The sequence below is a fragment of the Tachyglossus aculeatus genome, chromosome 10, assembly GCF_015852505.1.
Source record: "Tachyglossus aculeatus isolate mTacAcu1 chromosome 10, mTacAcu1.pri, whole genome shotgun sequence".
Classification (NCBI taxonomy): Eukaryota; Metazoa; Chordata; class Mammalia; order Monotremata; family Tachyglossidae; genus Tachyglossus; species Tachyglossus aculeatus.
This window is the reverse complement of record NC_052075.1, coordinates 47,313,182-47,334,292: the sequence shown is the minus strand read 5'-3', so window position 1 is coordinate 47,334,292 and position 21,111 is coordinate 47,313,182. Positions and strand designations below refer to the sequence as shown.

The window sequence follows — 21,111 nt, the reverse complement described above, 5'->3', positions numbered from 1 at the left end:
CATTTTTGTCACAGGAACCGCGGGGGGGACCAAAAGTGGCAACTGACCCTGAAATCAGGGGGTTCTCGGGTTCAGGGTCAAGATACAGGTGCCAGTCGTACTCGGAACCAGGAAGGAAGGGGGAATTCTTGTGCGAAAAACCGTATCGACGGTGACTCGGTAGAGTGTGAGGGATAAAAACCACATTCCAGCTGCCTTGGATGGATGGTCCGAAGCAATCTGTGGTGCATAGTATAAAGCATTTCATGGGCGGGGCCGCTGAATGATGCTCTGATTGCCCAGAACTGTCAGGTGGCTGCACAGATATCACCCCAAATGGAGATGCTTTAGGCGCGCTTTGGGAAAGTGGTCACCCAGCCCACTGGAGTGCCGATCGGGCGGGCCAGTGAGATGTTGCATTTGCAATCCAGTGGACGGACTGATTCACCGCGGGCTCCCCCGTGGATCCTTTGCCACTCTTCAGGTCTGCGTCTTGGCCTTCCTTCCCAGCTCAGTCCTTGAAAGAATGATTGGCCATTCCCTCAAGGCGGCCCCACGTCAGATCATCGCTTGGACGTCCTTGCCGCCAACCCTGAAGGGCCAGGGACCTCAGAGACTGAGGAACTGGGAGATCATTTAGAGCTCTCCAGGGTGCCTCCCCTGGATATCAGGCAGTGAGGTGGCTTCCTGCCCGTCCTCCAAAGTGGCCCGTGGCAGGGAAATGACATTACGGAGGAGCGGGTTTGGTCCACCCTTGAAAATGAGAAAATCCACACATCTGTTGCCATCCCGTGACAGCTACTTGAAGGGAAAGCGTTAGATTACCGTAGTCCTCTCTCCCTCCCTCCCCCGCCCTCGTTCTCCGTGGTTGTTTTTAACTTATTACTGAATTGCCACCGCAGTCTGGTGTCTTCTCCCAGTTTAGCAAGTCGTCTTTTCCCAGCCTGTTTCAGCAGGTCAAGTCCTCCAGCCGGGGCTGCTGTAGTTTCTCAGGTTCGGTGGTCAGCCTTCCTGCGGGCCGTTCTGGCAGTGGGCAGACTCACGAATGACCAAAAGGAAGGGAGAAAGAAAGACCCGTGTCGGAATGCCAGCCTGTAAAACGATTCTCCGGTTGAATTTGTGCATTTTCTTGGAGGGTCTGGTCAAGAGAGACCTAGCAGGTGAATTTTAAATCACCTACGTGGACTGGAAAAACAAGTCAACGGGAGATCGAAAGTCAGATTTCGGGAGGCACCTTGGAAATATGATTAGCAGTGTTCCTCATAGCGGAGGCAGGAGGGAATAAGTTGAATTCACCACCCGGCTAGCAAACACAGTCATTTTTGACTGCTGATACATAATCATGAGACCCTTTACAAAGAGTCACTCTTCAAGCCCTTGCCCGCAAGAATTAACTCACCAACTGCAATTTCTTAGAGCTTAATCCGAGCCCCCCCCTTTTTTTAATCTTTGTCCTCGTGATTAAATTATCTTTGAAAATGTTTGGCAGATTAGCTCACTGGATTGCTTGAATATTCCTGTGTTTCTCGTTTGTCACATGAAAGATACTTTGTGCGAGGCCCTGATCGACTCTTTAAAATGCTCTGTTTTAACCAGCAGGCTGGGTTAAGACGCCACTAAACCAGAAGACTAATCAAATTGAAACGATTATTTGGTTTAGTGTGAATCAGAGCCTGGAAATTTATCATCTAATTGGGGTGCGAACCCTTTGACTTGTAAAATAGCATGCTTGTGGGGGACCCTAAACCCTGAGTGCCTTTGGAAACTATATGACCTGACTGCATTTTCTACCTCAGGGCCCTGTCACCCCCCTGAGTGGGGTAATGACTATGGCAAACACATAATTTCTCAGACTTTCTAAAGGAAGCAATAGTTAATGGAGAGGAAAGTGATCTTTATTTTAAAAAAAGAAAGATCTAAAGAATGGTTTACATTTATTATTAGGCTCCATTTTAATTAAACCTTCCATGCAGCAGTTAACTAGTTTTTATCCATGGCACTAATGAGGGTTGTGGAATACGAGGAGGCATTTCAGGATATCAGACCACCACCTGGAACCATTAATAATAATAATGATAATAACTATGGTATTTGTTAAGCGCTTACTACATGCCGAGCACTGTTCTGAGTGCTGGGATAGATACAGGGTAATCAGGTTGTCCCACATGGGGCTCACAGTCTTAATCCCCATTTTACAGATGAGGTAACTGAGGCCCAGAAAAGTGAAGAGACTTGCCCAAGGTCACACAGCAGACAAGTGGCGGAGCCGGGATTAGAACCCACGAGACTGTGAGCCCACTGTTGGGTAGGGACCATCTCCATATGTTGCCAACTTGTACTTCCCAAGCTCTTAGTACAGTGCTCTGCTCACAGTAAGCACTCAATAAATATGATTGATTGATTGATTGACTTCTGACTCCCAAGCATTGATATTTAAGTGTTCCTGATGGCTGGGTCCTTTACTTAATAAGAATAATAGTAACAACAATGATAATAGTAACAATTGTGCTATTCTTTAAGTGCTTACTATGTGCCAGGCACTGTATTAAGTGCTGGGGTAGACAGAAGCCAGTTGAGTTGGACACAGTCTCTGTCCCACATGGGGATCAATTTTACAGTTGAGATAAATGAGGCAGAGAAATGAAGCGACTTCCCTAAGGTCACCCGGCAGACAAGGGGCAGAGTCAGGATTAGAACCCAAGTCCTTGTAACTCCAGGCCTGTGCTCTATCCATTAGGCCACGCTGCTTCTCCAAGTACATATATGTATATATTTGTACGTATTTATTACTCCATTTTATTTGTACATATTTCTTCTATTTATTTTATTTTGTTAATTTGTTTTGTTCTCTGTCTCCCCCTTCTAGACTGTGAGCCCACTGCTGGGTAGGAACCGTCTCTATATGTTGCCAGCTTGTACTTCCCAAGTGCTTAGTACAACGCTCTGCACACAGTAAGCGCTCAATAAATATGATTGAAGTACCCTCAGGCTAAGACTGGGGTTGGGTTAATGTATATGTAACAGTTCCCAGCCCTTAACGTGTGTGCCAAGGTGCGGAGACAGATGTCATTCGGGTAAAAGCATTTGGATCCTATTTCGAGGGGCATCCTAAATATGTGCGGTAGATATTGTGGGGAAGGGCGATCATCATCATCATCATCATCATCAATCGTATTTATTGAGCGCTTACTATGTGCAGAGCACTGTACTAAGCGCTTGGGAAGTACAAATTGGCAACATATAGAGACAGTCCCTACCCAACAGTGGGCGATAAGAGCTCCCAGTTGGGTGGGTCGGTGGGGCGGGAGACTTGCCCTTCCCTCTGGCGTTAGCCGGCAGCGGGCGGCCCAAAGGAACCGGAGATTTGCCTGTTGGGTCACACTCCCCTTTACTGGAACCTAGCTGTGTTCTATCTCTACTTGGAGATCCAAGCCGGAAGGCTCGGCGGTAATATTTGGTTTTCAGGAAAACCCGATCCTAAAAATACTGGGGGCTCATTCATTCATTCATTCATTCAATCGTATTTATTGAGCGCTTACTGTGTGCAGAGCACTGGACTAAGCACTTGGGAAGTACAAGCGCTGAGAAGCAGCGTAGCTCAGTGGAAAGAGCACGGGCTTGGGAGTCAGAGGTCATGGGTTCGAATCCTGGCTCTGCCACTTGTCAGCTGTGTGTGACCTTGGGCAAGCCACTTAACTTCTCTGTGCCTCAGTTGCCTCATCTGGAAAATGGGGATTAAGACTGTGAGCCCCACGTGGGACAACCTGATCACCTTGTATCCCCCCCCAGCGCTTAAAACAGTGCTTTGCACGTACTAAGTGCTTAACAAATGCCATCATTATTTATTTGTACAAATATTTATTTGTACAAATAAATAAAGTGACAGATATGTACAACCTGATCACCTTGTATCCCCCAGTGCTTAGAACAGTGCTTCGCACATAGTAAGCACTTAACAAATGCCATTATTATTATTATTATTATTACAAGTCTCTATATGTTGCCAACTTGTACTTCCCAAGCGCTTAGTCCAGTGTTGTGCACACAGTAAGCACTCAACAAATACAACTGAATGAATACAAGTTGGCAACATATAGAGACGGTCCCTACCCAACAATGGGCTCACAGTCTAGAAGGGGAGACGGACAACAAAACAAAACATGTGGACAGGTGTCAAATCATCAGAATAAATAGAAGTAAGGCTAGATGCACATGATTAACAAAATAAATAGAATAGGAAATATGTACAAGTAAAATAGAGTAGTCTATACAAGCATATATACAGGGGCTGTGGGGAGGGGAAAGAGGTAGGGTGGGGGGGATGGGAAGGAGGAGAGGAAAAATGGGGCTCAGTCTGGGAAGGCCTCCTGGAGGAGGTGAGTTCTCCCGAGGAGTGGATAATCAAGGAACATGCCGAGCGTTGGTTGAAGTAGAAGAACTTGGGAAACGTTAGATTTCTGTGGTTAGCCACAATAAGTGTATTCAGTCAAGTCGTGGCCATAATGGCTTCTTTGTCCCTCGCCAGAGGTTCATTGCAGCAGGAGGCAAGGACATTACGGGCTGCGGCTGCCCGTTCGGCGGGTGAAGGGGATTTTTGTCTTCATGTCACTGTAGTGTAGATGTCCGCGTCTGAGAACGGCCGCTGTGTCAGAGTGTGGGGCAGCCTGAGGTTGAGGGAGCCATGGTGGCAGATTCTCTATCGCAGCCCCTTCTGGGCCTTACTGCCCCGGCTCAGTCAGTTGCTTTTTGTTTTGTTTTACTGGTAATGCTTAAGCTCGTACTACGTGCCAGGCACTGTTGTAAGCGCTGGGACAGATACAAGGTAATCAGGTTGGACCCAGTCCATCTCCCACTTGGGACTCCCAGTCTAAAACCCCCCTTTTGCAGGGGAGATAACTGCGGTCCAGAGAAGTGAAAGCCACATGCCCAAGGTCACCCGGCAGGCAACTGTGCGAGGCCTCGATCGACTCTTTAAAATGCTCCGTTTCAACCAGCAGGCTGGGTTAAGATGCCACTAAACCAGAAGACTAATCAAATTGAAACAATTATTTGGTTTAGTGTGAATCAGAGCCTGACAATGTATCGCCTAATTGGGTTGTGAGCCCTTTGACTTGTAAAAGAGCGTGCTTGCGGGAGACCCGAAACTCTAAGAACGAGAACCCAGGTCCTTCTGAGTCAGTCAATCAATCAATCAATCATATTTATTGAGCGCTTACTGTGTGCAGAACAATGTACTAAGCGCTTACGCTGCTTCTCCAAGCACTTATCATGTACCAAGCACCGGGGGGGAGGACAGTGTAGCAGAATTGGTGGATACGTTCCCTGTTGATGATGATGATGATGGCATTTATTAAGCGCTTACTATATGCAAAGCACCGTTCCAAGCGCTGGGGAGGTTACAAGGTGATCAGGTTGTCCCACAGGGGGCTCACAGTCTTAATCCCCATTTTACAGATGAGGTAACTGAGGCCCAGAGAGGTGAAGTGACTTGCCCAAAGTCACACAGCTGACAACTGGTGGAGCCGGGATTTGAACCCCTGACCTCTGACTCCAAAGCCCGTGCTCTGTCCCTTGAGCCACGCTGCTTCAACAAAACAAAACGGGTGGACAGGTGTCAAGTCGTCAGAATAAATAGAAGTAAGGCTAGATGCGCATGATTAACAAAATAAATAGAATAGGAAATATGTACAAGTAAAATAGAGTAATCTATACAAACATATAAACAGGTGCTGTGGGGAGGGGAAGGAGGTAGAGCGGGGGGGATGGGGAGGAAGAGAGGAAAAAGGGGGCTCAGGCTGGGAAGGCCTCCTGGAGGAGGTGAGCTCTCCCGAGGAGTAGATAATCAAGGAACATGCCCTGCCCACAGCGAGCTTACGATCTGGGGGACCGGCGGGATAGCCATCGTCCCTGCTTTGACCGGCCCTCCGTTGCCCCTCCTAACCACACAAGTGAGTGTAAATCAATCAATCGTATTTATTGAGCGCTTACTGTGTGCAGAGCACTGTACGAAGCGCTTGGGAAGTCCAAGTTGGCAACATATAGAGACGGTCCCTACCCAACAGTGGGCTCACAGTCTAAAAGGGGGAGACAGAGAACAAAACCAAACATATGAACAAAATAAAATAAATAGAATAGATATGTACAAGTAAAATAAATAAATAGAGTAATAAATATGTACAAACAGAGTGGCCCACGAGGCCCAAGGTGGCAACACAGATCCCAGAATGGCTCATCTCAGGTGCTGCCACGGCTCTTTAAGTGGGCCGGGACGTCTCAGCCTTGCCAGGGGCAAGGCACAGGAGCTGCCAGGTTGTAACTTGCCACCTCCCTCCGGCGCCAAGAGTAGCAGTCTTCTGCCTCGGCAACTTTCAGAAGTGTGATTTTTCGCTTAGGGAGTCATCATTTTTTGTTGCTGCTGTTAGAGTAAATAGAAGTGGTGAATCTGCCAACGCTAGTGTGGTAAAATACATTTCTGTCTTAAAATCAGATATTGGAAATGTTGGTGAACTTAAAATATACCTACGAGAGGGCCTCAAACAATTTTTGTGTAATCAACTGCATGTTTGGGCAAGTCACTTAACTTCTCTGGGCCTCAGTTACCCCATCTGTAAAATGGGGATTAAAACTGTGAGCCCCCCATGGGACAACCTGATTGCCTTGTAGCCTCCCCAGCGTTTAGAACAGTGGTTGGCACATAGTAAGTGCATAACAAATACTATTATTATTATTATTATTAGTTGGCCTGTCAGGATGATTATTTTTACAGATTATACGAAATGAGGTCAGTGGTGCTCAGTCATAGGCATTTATTCCCCCGCCCGCCTCCCGCAAATAGTGACTGATTTGACGGTGACTTTTATCTCATTGTGAGGGACAGCCTGAATGTGTGTAGAACCTGGTTAGCGCTGAGCCGCCTTTTCCAGGAAATAGGAGCCTAAAATCGCTAGTAAGCCAGAGTGGTTTGTTTCTTGGTTTATTAAACTGGAAACTTCAATCATCTGGGGCTTGGGAAGATCAAACCAAAGATTGGTACAAGGCCATTAAGTTGTATTTCTAATTTGGAATCTCAGCAGCTTTCTAGTCATCCCACGTCCTGGAAGCTAAAGGGAACCTTCTAGTTTATAGTTGTCCTGAATGTGAATCATTTTGTGACAGTCGCCTTAGTAGTCATGTACTTAGCTCCAGCTTGTGGGGTACAAGCAGGAATTCTCAATCTCTCCTGGACTGAATTAGATGCCTCTCACTTTTCCTGTTTAATATGCCTCCCTTCTGTCCGTTTCCCTGGCTGTCTCCCCTCTGCCCTCTCTGTTAGTTTCAGACTGCCTCTTTGCTTTTTTTCAGCTGCTGTTTGCAATTTGTGTTTCCCCTTCCAACCCATGATACCCCTTTTCATTGATCACCCCCTCCCCCCGGCCCCCTCACCCACCTCGGTTGGGTGGGCTACCGGACTCTGTGTTCTTGTTCACGAAAAACTCCTGCAAGAGTCAACACCTCTACGTCAGAAGCAACCTGGCCTAGGAGAAAGAGCCCAAGCCTGTGGGTCAGAGGACCTGGGTTCTTATCCTGGCTCTGCCGTTTACCTTGCATGACCATGGGCAAGTCACTTCACAGCTCTGGGCCTCAGTTTCCTCATCTGTAAAATGAGGTTTCAGTAGTTGCCCTCCTTCCCCCTTAGACTGTGAGCCCTGTGTGGGACAGGGGCTGTGTCCACCCTGATTATCTTGTATCTACGGTGGTTGGCCCGTATTAAGCACTTAACAGATGCCACATTTACTATTCTTACTAGAAGCAGAGCTCTGCATAGGCTTGGGAAAGCCCCCAGGGCCAGAATAGGTTGCCACAAAGCCAACCCAGGCTAAGCTCCAGCTGGGCACGCGTGGACTCCCCTCTCTTTCCCTCCCGTCCTCTTGGAGCCAATCTCTCCCTTTAGTCCAGAGGCGGCCCCTCCCCTGACGCAGAGGGCCTCGTGTCCCGAAAGCTTCCAGCGATGCCTGCCGTTCCCAGGAAGTGGTCTCGGTGGTGAGCATTGGCCTCAGAAGAATAGTCTTGCAGCTAATCACGTTTCCTCCCCTAACCTCCAATTGCAAATTTGTAGTAGACTCTGCACCCAATGATTTTTTTCACCCACTTGAAGATCGTAAGCTTTTGCTCATTTGCGTGGTGATATAATCATAAGAGTGAGGTATCTGTAGCTCAGAACCCGGGACATGGACAGTGGCATTTCTTTGTGCAGAAACGCTCTGGGCATGTTACTCCCCTCCTCAAAAATCTCCAGTGGCTACCATCAACCTACGCATCAGGCAGAAACTCCTCACCCTCAGCTTCAAGGCTGTCCATCACCTCACCCCCTCCTACCTCACCTCCCTTCTCTCCTTCTCCAGCCCAGCCCGCACCCTCCGCTCCTCTGCCGCTAATCTCCTCACTGTTCCTCGTTCTCTCCCGTCCCGCCGTCGACCCCCGGCCCACGTCCTCCCCCTGGCCTGGAATGCCCCCAATCCCTCTGCCCATCTGCCAAGCTAGCTCTCTTCCTGCCTTCAAAGCCCTACTGAGAGCTCACTTCCTCCAGGAGGCCTTCCCAGACTGAGCCCCCTCCTTCCTCCCCCCCCTCCTCCCCCTCCCCATCCCCGCCATCTTACCTCCTTCCCCTCCCCACAGCACCTGTATATATGTGTATATTTTTGTGTACTCTATTTTATTTGTACATATTTACTCTATTTATTTTATTTTGTTAATATATTTTGTTTTGTTGTCTGTCTCCTCCTTCTAGACTGTGAGCCCTCTGTTGGGTAGGGACCGTCTCTATATGTTGCCAACTTGTACTTCCCAAGCACTTAGTACAGTGCTCTGCACTCAGTAAGCGCTCAAAAAATACGATTGAATGAATGAATGAATGAGTGGCATTTCAGTGTGGATAGAGCCTGGGTCTGGGGAGTCAGAAGGACCTGGGTTCTAATCCCAGCTCTGCCCCTCGTCTGTTGCGTGACGTTAAGCGAGCCACTTCCCTTCTCTGGGCCTCAGTCACCTCATCTGCAAAATGAGGATTAAGATCGTGAGCCTCGTGAGGGACATGGACTGCATCCAACCTGATTAGCTTGTATCTACCCCAGTGCCCAGAACAGTGCTTGGCACATAGTAAACACTTAACAAATATCGTTAAATCAAAAGAAAAAAAAATGACTTGGAAAAGCCCAGGTAGAAGTAGCCAAAAGAAAGATGAGGCAGGTGTTTGTCTGGGGCAAGTAGATCGGTAGCTAATTGGGGGGCAAAATCATCGTGTAGTTGAGTGAGGGGAAAAGTAGAAAAACATCCTTTGTTCTACATAGAAATGGCTGGTGGGTGTGTGTGTGTGTTGTGTTGAGATGAGATAATTTCCACACCATCACTTGTCTGCTGTGTGACACTGGGCAGGTCACTTCACTTCCCAGTGATGAGGGTGTTATACCTCATCTGTAAAAAATGGAGATTGAGTGTGGGACAGGGACTGCGTCCAACCTAACTTATATCTACCCCAGCGCTTACAACAGTGCTTGGCACATAGTAAGCGCTTAACAAGTACCATAATTATTATTATTATGAAGGAAGGCTAGGAGAGGAGGTGGGCTGTTGAAGCAAATGGAGCAGAGTGGGGCTGCAGCAGACGCCGCCATCACTTGCCAGTGGCCATATTCTCGCCTCCAGTCAGCCCCACCCCGTCAACGCCATCCTCAGATTGGAGAAACGCTGCTGCTAAAACAAACGGGAACGGCTTCCGTTTCTTTTCCTACTCGCCCGGCTGAGTAATGCGGCAGAGCCCAGGTTTCCAGCATCTTGCACGGAGCCTTGGCTCCATCCCTGTAGGAGAAAAGGGGAAGTCAGGCTGGGAGGAGCCTGAATCAGACATTTTCCTTGGATGTACAAGTGAATACCGTGTCAGATACCCCTCTTTCTCCTTTATTTTATGATATTCATTCATTCAATCGTATTTGTTGAGTGCTTACTGAGTGCAGAGCACTGTACTAAGCGCTTGGGAAGTACAAGTCACCAACATATAGAGACGGTCCCTACCCGACAACGGGCTCACGGTCTAGAAGGGGGAGACAGACAACAAAACAAAACATGTAGACAGGTGTCAAAACCGTCAGAACAAAGAATTACAGCTAGATGCACATCGTTAACAAAATAAATAGAATAGTAAATATGTACAAGTAAAATAAATAGAGTAATAAATCTGTACAAATCTGTTAAGCGCTTGCTGTGTACCATGTGCTATGGAAGCAACATTACGGAGTGGCTAGAACACAGGCCAGAGAATGAGAAGGTCATAATAATAATATTGATGATATTTATTAAGTGCTTACTATGTGCAAAGCACTGTTCTAAGCACTGGGGAGGATACAAAGTAATCAGTTTGTCCCAGTGGGGCTTGCAGTCTTAATCCCCACTTTCCAGATGAGGTCACTGAGGCCCAGACAAGTGAAGTGACTTGCCCAAAGTCCCACAGCTGACAAGCGGCGGAGCTGAGATTTGAACCCATGGCCTCTGACTCCCAAGCCCATGCTCTTTCCACTGAGCCATGCTGCTTCTCATGAGTTCTAATCCAGGTTCTGCTACTGATCTGCTGTGTGACCTTGGGCGTGCCACTTCACTTCTCTGGGCCTCAGTTCCTCCTTAAAATGGAGATTGAGATTGGGTGCCCCATGTGGGACAGGGACTGTGTCCAACCCGATTTGCTTGTACCTATCTCAGTGCTTAATGATAGCATTGATTAAGCACTTACTACATGCAAAGCACTGTTCTAAGTGCTGGGGAGGTTACAAGGTGATCAGGTTGTCCCACGCGGGGCTCACAGTCTTCATCCCCATTTTACAGGTGAGGGAACTGAGGCCCAGAGAAGTGAAGTGACTTGCCCAGTCACACAGCTGGCAATTGGCAGAGCCGGGATTTGAACCCATGACCTCTGACTCCAAAGCCCAGGCTCTTTCCACTGAGCCACGCTGCTTCTCACTGCTTAGTGCAGCGCCTGGCACACACCTGGGCAAGCACTTAACAAATGCCACAATTACTATTATTCCCAGGCACTATACTAGGCTCTGGGTTAGAGAGAAACTAATCGGGTGGGACACAGTCTCTGTCCCACATAGGGCTCACTGGCTTAATCCCTGCTTTACAGATGAGGGAGCTGAGTCGCAGAGGAAGTGACTTACCCAAGGTCACACAGCCGACAAGTGGAGGAGCCAGGATTAGAATCCAGGTCCTCTGGCTCCCAGGACCGTGGTCTTCCCATGAGGCCTCACCGCTTCTCTTCCGTCATAGCGGATTGCCTAGTGGGAGTTTCGGGATCTGAATGTCAGGTCTGCTGAGGAGAACTGGGAAGAGGCTACTCTGTCACAAATCAAGGAATAGTCTTGGAGTTGAGGCTCATTCTGCTTGAGTGTGGCATCCAAATTTCCATGTATTCTGGGCACTAGAGGTTCATCGTTCATGGGGTCAGCAGTAAACTTGAAGGGGCTGAAAAAGTGGATTGGTTTCTTCAGAAAGCGTCGCAAGGAGTGTAACGCGTTACAGTAGAGGTGAGGATTTAATCGTACCCGTTTCACTGTGATCAGTGGGTTATGGTATTGAGGGAGTTTGCAGATTTTTCTGATTAGTCCCCGAACTCCACTCCTGTTTTCAGATCGACACTTGATTTGCTCCCTAGGCCCCTGCTGTAGGCAAAGCAGTGTACTCCAAGAGCTGGGGAAAACAGATGGGAATTAGGTACAGTCTCCATCCCTCAGAGAGCCTGGGTCGGCAGCAGACACGTAAGGAGAGGTGACCCGATGAAAAGACAGAAGACGTAGGCCTGGTAAATGTGGCGAGCGGACCAGAGCGTTGCGACTAGCGGAGCCCAATTCCAGGTTCTTCACCGCTCATGTGGGGAGGGGGTTCCGAGTCATACGGCCCTCACGGGAGCCGTGTCAGATCCAAGTTACCGCAAAGGTTTTGCTCCACACAGAGGCTCTGTTAAAGAAACTGGGTGTACTTTTGAAGTGCTCGCATCCAACCCACGCAACATTCATGTCCAGATTATTTAGAAGTGGGTTTGTGAGGTTTGGATAAACAAAAACAAAAAAAAAAATCCCTCACCCTGGAATTAACCAAAGAGAAGCAGGCGACTTGTTTCTGTAGTGGAATTCTGCATTGAGTGATCTCCTGAGGCAGGTGCAGGCATGTCTTTGGAATGGATCATGCTAGAGTCATGGATCGAACATGTTGGGAGGAAAGTGGAACGTGGTTCCGTAAGGTGGTGGTCCCCCTGCCCGGGCTGCAGCTGCCCCTGTTTTCAGCTCTGTGGGTGCTTCTGCCCAGCAAAGACATCTCCCTTGTATTATTATTATTATTACTATTTTTATTTTAATGGTAGTCATTAATCGCTTACTGTATTGTGCCAGGTAGTGCTGGAGTAGATCCAAGTTTATCATGTTGGACATAGTCCATGTCCCACATGGGGCTCGTGGTCTTAATTCCCATTTTACCGATGAAGAACTGAGGCACAGAGAAGTGAAGCGACTTGTCCAAGGTCACACAGAGAATGGATCCGCCAACTTTTTTTTTTAATAGTATTTGTTACGCACTTACGACATGCCAGGCACTTTTACAAGGTAATCAGGTTGGACACTGTTCCTGTCCCAGATGGGGCTCGCAGTCTTAATCCTCATTTTACAGATGAGGTAATGGAGGCCCAGAGCAGTGAAGTGATTTGCCCAGGGTCACACAGCAGCAGACAAGTGGCAGAGCCGGGTTTAGAACCCAGCTCCTTCAGACTCCCACGTCCGGACTCTATCCATTATTAGAAGCCCAGGGATAATAATAATAATAATAATAATAATAGCATTTGTTAAGCGCTTACTATGTGCAAATCACTGTTCTAAGCACCGGGTAGGGGGGAGATACAAGGTCAGGTTGTCCCATGTGGGGCTCACAGTCTTAATCCCCATTTTACAGATGAGGGAACTGAGGCTCAGAGAAGTTAAGTGACTTGCCCAAGGTCACACAGCAGACATGTGGCGGAGCTGGGATTTGAACCCATGACTTCTGACTCCTAAACCCGTGCTCTTTCCATTGAGCCAAGCTGCTTCTCTGCTTCCAGGGTAGTACAACCCCGGCTGGCATTCCTAAGCAGTTGGGTTAGCGGGCATGCTTGTGACCTCCCCAACTCCTCCAGCCCAGAACACCGGGTTTGGAGTTGCCCAGCGGCTTCTCCCATTTCAGTGCATCAGCGTTGGTCGTTGACGACGGCCCACTGGAGCCTACCATCCTGGGCTGTTCTCCCCTCATAAGGGGTCCCTCTCCCCTCATGAAGGGTCACTCTCTCATGGTAGAGTTTGGAGTCCTTCATAGCTCTTTTCATCTGGGAGCCCTTTGCTACCACTGCCCTAGCCGTAGCAGATCTGGCCGGAGGTCAGAACTGCCCATTTCTTGAAGTGGAAAGTGTATTTTTGTCCTCCTGGGGCCTGGGAGTTGGCTTTGCCCCAGGTTTTTTCTCGGCTTCCAACCGCTCCCACCTTGAAGACATGGGCTTAGTCATTGTGACAAGCGGTAGCCAAAAATTCAGGCCCCCAAGGCTTTTACATGACCATAATTTTGGCCACGTAGCCTAGTAGAGAGGGCTCAGGCTTGGGAGTCAGAGGACTTGAGTTCTAATCTTAATCCTGGCTCTGCATAATGCTTTTTCTGTGTGACCTTGGGCAAGTCACTTTTATTTCTCTGGGCCTCCGTTCTTCCTCCTATTTAGACTGTGAGCCCCGTGCGGGACAGAGACTCTGTCCAATCCAATTCACTTGTATCTACCATGGTGCTTAGAACAGCATTTGACACATTGAAAGTGCTTAACAAATACCGTTTTTTTTTTAAAAAAAGGAAAGAGTCACTCTGAAAGTGGAAAGCTCTGGCAGTCTCCATAAGCTACTGGAGGCATTCCCTTGCTTTCTATAGGACAGGTAATCATCATCCAAAGACTCAGGGGGTCAGACCACCAAGGAACTGAGTAACTGTTGAAACTATAGCCTAGTTAGGGAACTCGGAACTTTTCTCCCCTTGAAAAGAAACATGTCTTCTAAGCACATCTTCCTAAGCAAGCAGTGCAGTGCCCTCCCCATAGTAGCTGCACCATAAAATGCTACTGATGGATTGGTTGCTTTTCTAGGCCCGTATCCTGGAAAAGAACTTCCCCCTTATTATCTGGCTCATCCAGGAGAGCCACCTGAGGAGGGAAAGTGGCACCCCCTGTCCCGTTCTCCCCCCGACCCCCAATTTCTGTCATCATGGTGTAACTGTAACCCCGGGTGGACCGTTTCTGGATTCACCTGGCTAACTCTCACCCTTGAACATGTGTGTGAGTAGCTGGTATTCCCCTTCCAGATTCGGAAGCCTGTTACTGTAAGACAGTGAACCTCTATGGTAAAAGGCACAATCTCTGTGCCCAAGAAATGTTTACCAAAATAGTTCGTTCATTCACTCAGCCGTATTTATTAAGCGCTTACTGTGTGCAGGACACTGCTAAGTGCTTGGGAAAATATAGTACAGTAAAACGTGACAGTCCCCCCTGCCCACAATGAGCTCACAGACTAGGGGAGACAGACATCAATACGAAGCTCAGTGGAAAGAGCCCGGGCTTTGGAGTCCGAGGTCAGGGTTTCAAATCCCAGCTCTGCCAATTGTCAGCTGTGTGACTTTGGGCAAGTCACTTAACTTCTCTGGGCTTCAGTTACCTCATCTGTAAAATGGGGATTAGGACTGTGAGCCCTTGGTGGGACAACCTGATCACCTTGTAACCTCCCTAACGCTTAGAACAGTGCTTTGTACATAGTATGCGCTTAATAAATGTCACCATTATTATTATAAAATGACAGATGTATACCCAAGTACTATGAGGCGGAGGGGTGGGAGGGGGAAGAGCAGAGGGAACAAGTCAGGGCGATGCAGAAGGGAGTGGGGGGGAGGAAAAGTGGGGCTTAGTCTGGGAAGGCCTCTAGGAGGAGATGGGCCTTCAGTAAGGCTTTGAACGGGGGAAGAGTCATTATCTGGCAGATTTGAGGAGGGAGGGCGTTCCAGGTCAGAGGCGGGATGGGGGCCGGGGTCGTCGGCGAGACAGGTGAGATGGAGGCCCATTGAGAAGGTTAACGCCCGAGGACTGAATTGAGTGGGCTTGGTTGTAGAAGGAGAGAAGCGAGGTGAGGTAGGAGGGGGCAAGGTGATGGCGTGTTTTAAAGCCAATGGTGAAGAGTTTGTGTTTGATATGGAGGTGGATAGGCAGCCACTGGAGATTTTTGAAGGGGGTCAGGAGGCGGTGGTGACATGTCCTGAACGTTTCTGTACAAAGATAATCCAGGCAGCGGAGTGAGGTATGGACAGGAGTGGGGAGACAAAGGAGGTTATGAGGTCAGCAAGGAGGCTGTTGCAGTAGTCTAGGTGGGATAGGATGAATAATTGTATTCGTGTGGTAGGTGACTGGATTAATGTGGTAATTCAGTGTGGTAGTTCTGGTAATCAACTTTCTAACCAGGACTGAGAGAGCCATTGGGATCACCAGATGTTCCTTATTCAGGCCCCTCTCTGTCCAACGCTACCTCCACCAGCCCTGGTTTAGATGGTCCGCACACTGGCTATCTTAAGAGCAGGCCTTTACCAATCAATCAACCAATCAGTCGTATTTATTGAGCGCTTACTGTGTGCAGAGCACTGTACTAAGCACTTGGGAAGTACAAGTTGGCAACATAGAGACAGTCCCTACCAAACAGTGGGCTCACAGTCTAGAAGGGGGAGACAGACAACAAACCTCTGCTCTGTGCAGAGCCCTGCAAATCCCTGCCTTTGAGGAGCTCACAGGCCAGGTGGGGAGACGGACACTTTAAAGAAAAAAATGGCAGATAGGAGGAAGTAATAGAGCACACGGATCTGTTCAGTGAGAAATGTGAGAGCCTAAGCCATTAGGTGACCTAGAGGTGCTGGGTTTCAGAAGCACCTTTATCCTCGGTACCATAGAATAGCGTGGGAGACGTGAACAGCCGATGAACCCGTCAACCACCCTTGATGCCTTTAAGAATCTGTCTCACCCAGTGAACTGGTTGGGTTCCGTGACTTTAAAGCTAGAAAGTATCTAAAGGTGTTTTGGGGACGAGGACTTAGCGCCTTGTGGACATGGTGCCATTGAACGTACACAGCAGTGGGCTGTATGGCATGTGTTTTTCGTCCTTAATGTGGCACTATTCTTTTGATGAACTTGACCTTCCTGTTTGGAGGAAGCAAGACTTTTTTGGCTGTGCCTGGACTTAAAGTGTTTTGTCCAGTGCGGTGGTGAACCGGGCAGGGTATCTGTCCATAATAGACTTAGGGAATCCTCTGAGTAATCCATCCCTTTGAACAGGCCAGAAGTCACTGGCATACAGAGAAGAGGGTGCGTGAAAATCTGGCGGATCCAAATTTTTGCCCGAGCAGCACCGACCCCACTATTTTTCCCTTTTCCTAGCCCCGCTGCCCAGCAAGGCTGACTAGAGAGTAGTGAAAAACCCTAAATTGTTGCATATTTGGCTCCTTCCATTAAGCGCCTCAAGGTCAGGGCTTGCCTTATAATTCACCTAGTAGAGTGTGTTCCTTAAAGTGGGCCCTACGTAATGCCACTGCTAAACCCGTTAGACTAGTTAGACTCCTTAAATCCGTCCCCCCAACGGCTAGGTAGAGAAGCAGCGTGGCTTAGTGGAAAGAGCCCGGGCTTTGGAGTCAGAGGTCGTGAGTTCAAATCCCGGCTCTGCCAGTTGTCAACCGTGTGACTTTGGGCAAGTCACTTCACTTCTCTGTGCCGTAGTTAACTCATCTGTAAAATGGGAATTGACTTTGAGCCCCCCCATGGGACAACCTGATCACCCTGTAACCTCCCCAGCGCTTAGAACAGTGCTTTGCACATAGTAAGCACGTAGTAAATGCCATTGTTATTATTAGGTAGGAATCGAGCTGCCCCTTGTTAATAATGCAGGTATTTTTAACAGTAAAAAACGTTGCATGATTCCCCTGTTAGTATGTAAGCTCCCTATGTTCAGAAAGGTCTCTTAGTCCATTCCTCCCTTTCTTTTGCCTAGAGGAAAATTATTCTTTTTGAATAAAGAACCCATTCCCACCTTCCCCTGCTGAAGTGACATATCCAGCCTTAGATTCAACAAAATCTGCCAACTTCCCTCCCCGCATTGACAAGCATTTCTTAGTCACAGGGCAGTCCCGACATTTTCTCTAGACCGTAAGCTCCTTGTGGGCAAGGGATCACACCTACCAACTCTTTGTATTGTGCTTAGTACGGTGCCCTGCACAAAATAAGCCCTCAGCGAATACCGTTGATCGATTTTCGTCATTCAGCGGACTCAGAGGCAAACGGCCAGCGATGGGCCTTTCAGGTGTCTTGCGCTTTGCCAGAGCAGAAAAGTCTGATTGGCTCAGTCCCTCTCAAACAATAATGTAGTGCAACGGGAATCTTTTCTGTGGCGGTTGTTCAAGCCTTTAAACTGGATTAAAAGTTGCTGAGTACACCAAGGGGAAGAGGTTGCATGAACAAAGAAAGGGTAGCTCCCTTTCTTCCTCCAAAGACTTTAAAATTGAAAAACTGTAGCGACCTCCTCTCCAAGTTCACACTGCTGTAAAACCCAGCCCAAGTTGATTTTGCAATATGAAATGCTTAGTACAGAAAGAATAATTGCCCCTCTACCCACCAAAGAACGAACATCTGTTTCTAACTTCGGCTTTTTATTTTTTTTTTTATCTTTCATTTTATTTTGGTTTTGGTTTTTCTTTTTTTTTAATTTTCTTTTTTTCTTTTTTTTTTTTTTGTTGTTTTTTTTTTGTTGGTAAATCTCCCAGACAACAGCAGTTCTGTAGAGAGTTTAAATATGAAGGAATGGCAGGACGGGCTAAGGGCACTTCTACCCAACATTAACATCAACTTTGGTGGACTGCCCAATGCCTCTTCCCCCTCCAACGCCAACCACAGTGCGCCAACGTCCAACCCTGCCACCACGGACGGCCTGAATTGGGACAGCCCTGGCAGCTGGATGGACCCCGCCATCATCACAGGTAACCAAACGTCTCCCTCTCCTTCAGCTCCACCGACCGTCACCACCCGAGCAGGGTGATGCCTAGCAGCCGCCAGCCCGAGCCGTCGTGAGCCCGTCTTCCTCCGTTTCCCCAAGCCACCGGGGCTGGGCGGCCGTAGGGGACCCGCCTTCCCTCAGGTGTCTTTAATGAACGCTCCCCTATAGCGGCCCGGAGCCTTGCTAGGTGGTCCAAGTGCCCGGCATCCCGCCGTCGGTCTTCGGTTAGCCTGTGTCTGCCCCCAAGGTCCCGAGACGCCGAACGGACCTCTTCCTCGGTTTTCAAAGGGACATACTCCACTTTTGTTATAAAGCTCTCTCTTATAAGGCGGTAGCATCCGTGCGTCCCCAGTAGAGAGGGCGAAGCACGGTCAGGGGACGTCCACGGGTCGTTTCGGGGTGGACAGGCCGGAGGGCGGAGAGTCTGTAGCGGAGTGGGGACCCCGGTCACCCCGGTGGGGGGAAGATGGGCACGTCGGCAAGGGTCGACGTGGGGACCGAAGCGAGCTCTCGGTCTCTGGGCGGGGAGCGGAGACCGAGGGCGCTGCTCGGGAGGAAAAAGCTTATGGTTGGGAGGAGCTACTCGGGAGGAAAAAAGCTTATGGTCGCTTTCTTTGCAATCACCAAGGGACGGGGTGTTTTCACCTGGTTGCTAGACCCAGCAACCGATCGGTGACGTTTCCTCTCAGGTTGACGCGCGCTCGCTCTCGCTCCTCGAACTTCACCAGTTTCCACTTTCTTCCCTCCTCAGGAATCCCGGCGTCCACAGGAAACAGTTTAGACTCTCTTCAAGACGACAATCCTCCACACTGGCTCAAGTCCCTCCAGGCCCTCACAGAGATGGACGGCCCCAGTGCCGCCCCGTCCCAGACCCCCCAGCACAGTAACCCCTTCAGCACACAGATCCCGCTGCACAGAGCCAGCTGGAATCCCTACTCGCCCCCTTCCAATCCCACCAGCTTCCACTCCCCTCCCCCCGGTTTTCAGACGGCCTTCAGACCCCCCAGCAAACCCCCCACAGATTTACTACAGAGTTCAGCACTGGACCGCCATTAGGGGAAGGAGCCGGCACCGTTAGAAATGCAGGAATCAGCCCACCCTGTCTCCACCCTTCCAGCCCATCCATCCATCCATCCATCCATCCATCCATCCATCCATCCATCCATCATCCTCCGCCCCCGCCTCATATCTTTCTTTCTGAAGAATCCAGTTCCCGATCCGACTTCTTTTCTCCTCCCCGTCCCCCGCCCCCGCCCCACCCCACCCCCAAATGCAATGCGATCACAGGGTCACGACCATACCTTTTTGTCGTCAAAGTTTCCGCTGAGCTAGTGTCCGGACGACACTTGAATTTTTTTCCCGAAAAGCCTTTTAAAAAGAAAAAAAAAAAAGAGAGAAATAAGGGCAGTTTTGATACTTAGAGAATTACCGTTTGTCTTTTGCACATAATAATGAGATTTTCTGCCTAGCAGAAAATCACAGTTAATCTACGGGGAAGGTCAGGTAAATGCAGAATCAACTGCAGACACTTAAAAAACTGGTTTGTTTAAAAAGGATTGGCCGAACCGCAGAGAGAGGAGCGGTGGCATCCAGTTGGCATTCGAGCAGATCACTGTGCAGAGAAAATGCTTTTCTTTTCTTTTTTTCCTCCCTTTTTTTTTTCCTTTTTTCTATTTCTTTTTTTTTTTTTTCCTGGGGGGCAAGTTGCAGGGATACTTGATGATGTCAGTAAGCCAAAGGGTTGTCATGAAAGTTGGTTTAAGGAGGAATATTGTTCTATAGCAGTAACTGACCTGTTGCTAGAGAGTTTATAAAGTTGAGGGGGAAGGGAGGGGTATTTTTTTTAAACCCAAAATTTTGGCTTTAGGTTTAAAGTAAACATAAATGTTTTAAAAGTATTCACAGATTTAATACCTAGCATATACATCATATTATAAGCAGCTGAAATACGAGTGATATTTACTTCAGTCTTTCTATCTGTCGGTCTCTCTCTTTTTTTTTTTTTTTTTTTTTACCGCCCCCCAACCCCCCCCAAAGTTAAATTTTGACCAGGGCACTCTGGGATAGCACTGCATTGGGGCCATAAGTTCACCATCAGGAGCGCAACCTTTGACCTCTGCCTGCAGCTTTTACTTAACCCTGTAGTTTCTGGACGTTTGTGCAGTATTGAAAAGACAGGATAAAAGAAAAAAAAACAGTTAAACATGGTTATAACCTGACGCTAAAACTAAAAACAAGGAAATGTACCTCTTCAGAATTAAAACTAAAATCTTAAATAAAACAGAAAACTTGATGATGACCCTTGATTTTTTTTTTTTTTTTTCTGTTTCTGTCGATCCCTAACACCCACGTGGGTGAGAAACTCCTGGGATCGAGCAGCTGGGAGATGCCAAGGTATATTGCGTCTGGTCGGGAGGGCGAAAAACACAGGCCGGCGAGGCGGAGGGATTAGAGATCACCATTTGGGCCGGGGCTCAGACCAAATTAGCAGTCATTATCGATCCCAGAAGTCGGCAGGGGGGTCTAGCCAGCGGGAATATTGTCTTCGCTGGTTTTCAGGAGGTCCCCGAGCCACGAAGGGGTTTCCTCAACCAGCTGAGGAAGCGAGCAGTTGGGTGACGGGCAGGCAGACGGACTTGCCAGTAACCGGCGGAGGACCCCGGGAAGAAACCAGTCGAACCTGAGAACGTGATTAATCTTTTAGACTGTGAGCCCACTGTTGGGTAGGGACTGTCTCTATATGTTGCCAATTTGTACTCCCCAAGCGCTTAGTACCATGCTCTGCACATAGTAAGCGCTCAATAAATACGATTGATGATGATGATGATCTAGACGGACGCACTGCCCGTGTCCGGCGCTAAGCGCTTAAGTGCGGTGCTCTATTCACAGGAAGCGCTCAGTACCATCGATGGATGGAGTGTCGAATTGGTACTTCTTATTCTGGATGGCTGAAGACGGGCACAAAGCTGGGTGGTTTCAAGTCAACCCTCCTCTTTACAAGAAGCACCCCTGCGGTGTCTTCCCGGGGTCAGGTAGGGAC

At 48.6% G+C, this 21,111-nt stretch overlaps 1 protein-coding gene across 3 annotated transcripts in view; it reads left to right on the top strand.

Moving 5' to 3' along the window:
* The window catches only part of CNOT4 (CCR4-NOT transcription complex subunit 4), a 129,796-nt gene extending 110,669 nt beyond the window's left edge, over nt 1–19,127 (top strand). For 2 of the 3 annotated variants that reach the window (XM_038753046.1, XM_038753047.1), the window contains exons 11-12: nt 17,842–18,054; nt 18,823–19,127. In XM_038753046.1, coding sequence (XP_038608974.1) covers nt 17,842–18,054; nt 18,823–19,127 — 518 coding nt within the window. The remainder of the gene's footprint in view (nt 1–17,841; nt 18,055–18,822) is intronic. The other variant, XM_038753048.1, reaches the window with a different exon arrangement.
* Nucleotides 19,128–21,111: the final 1,984 nt, after the last annotated feature.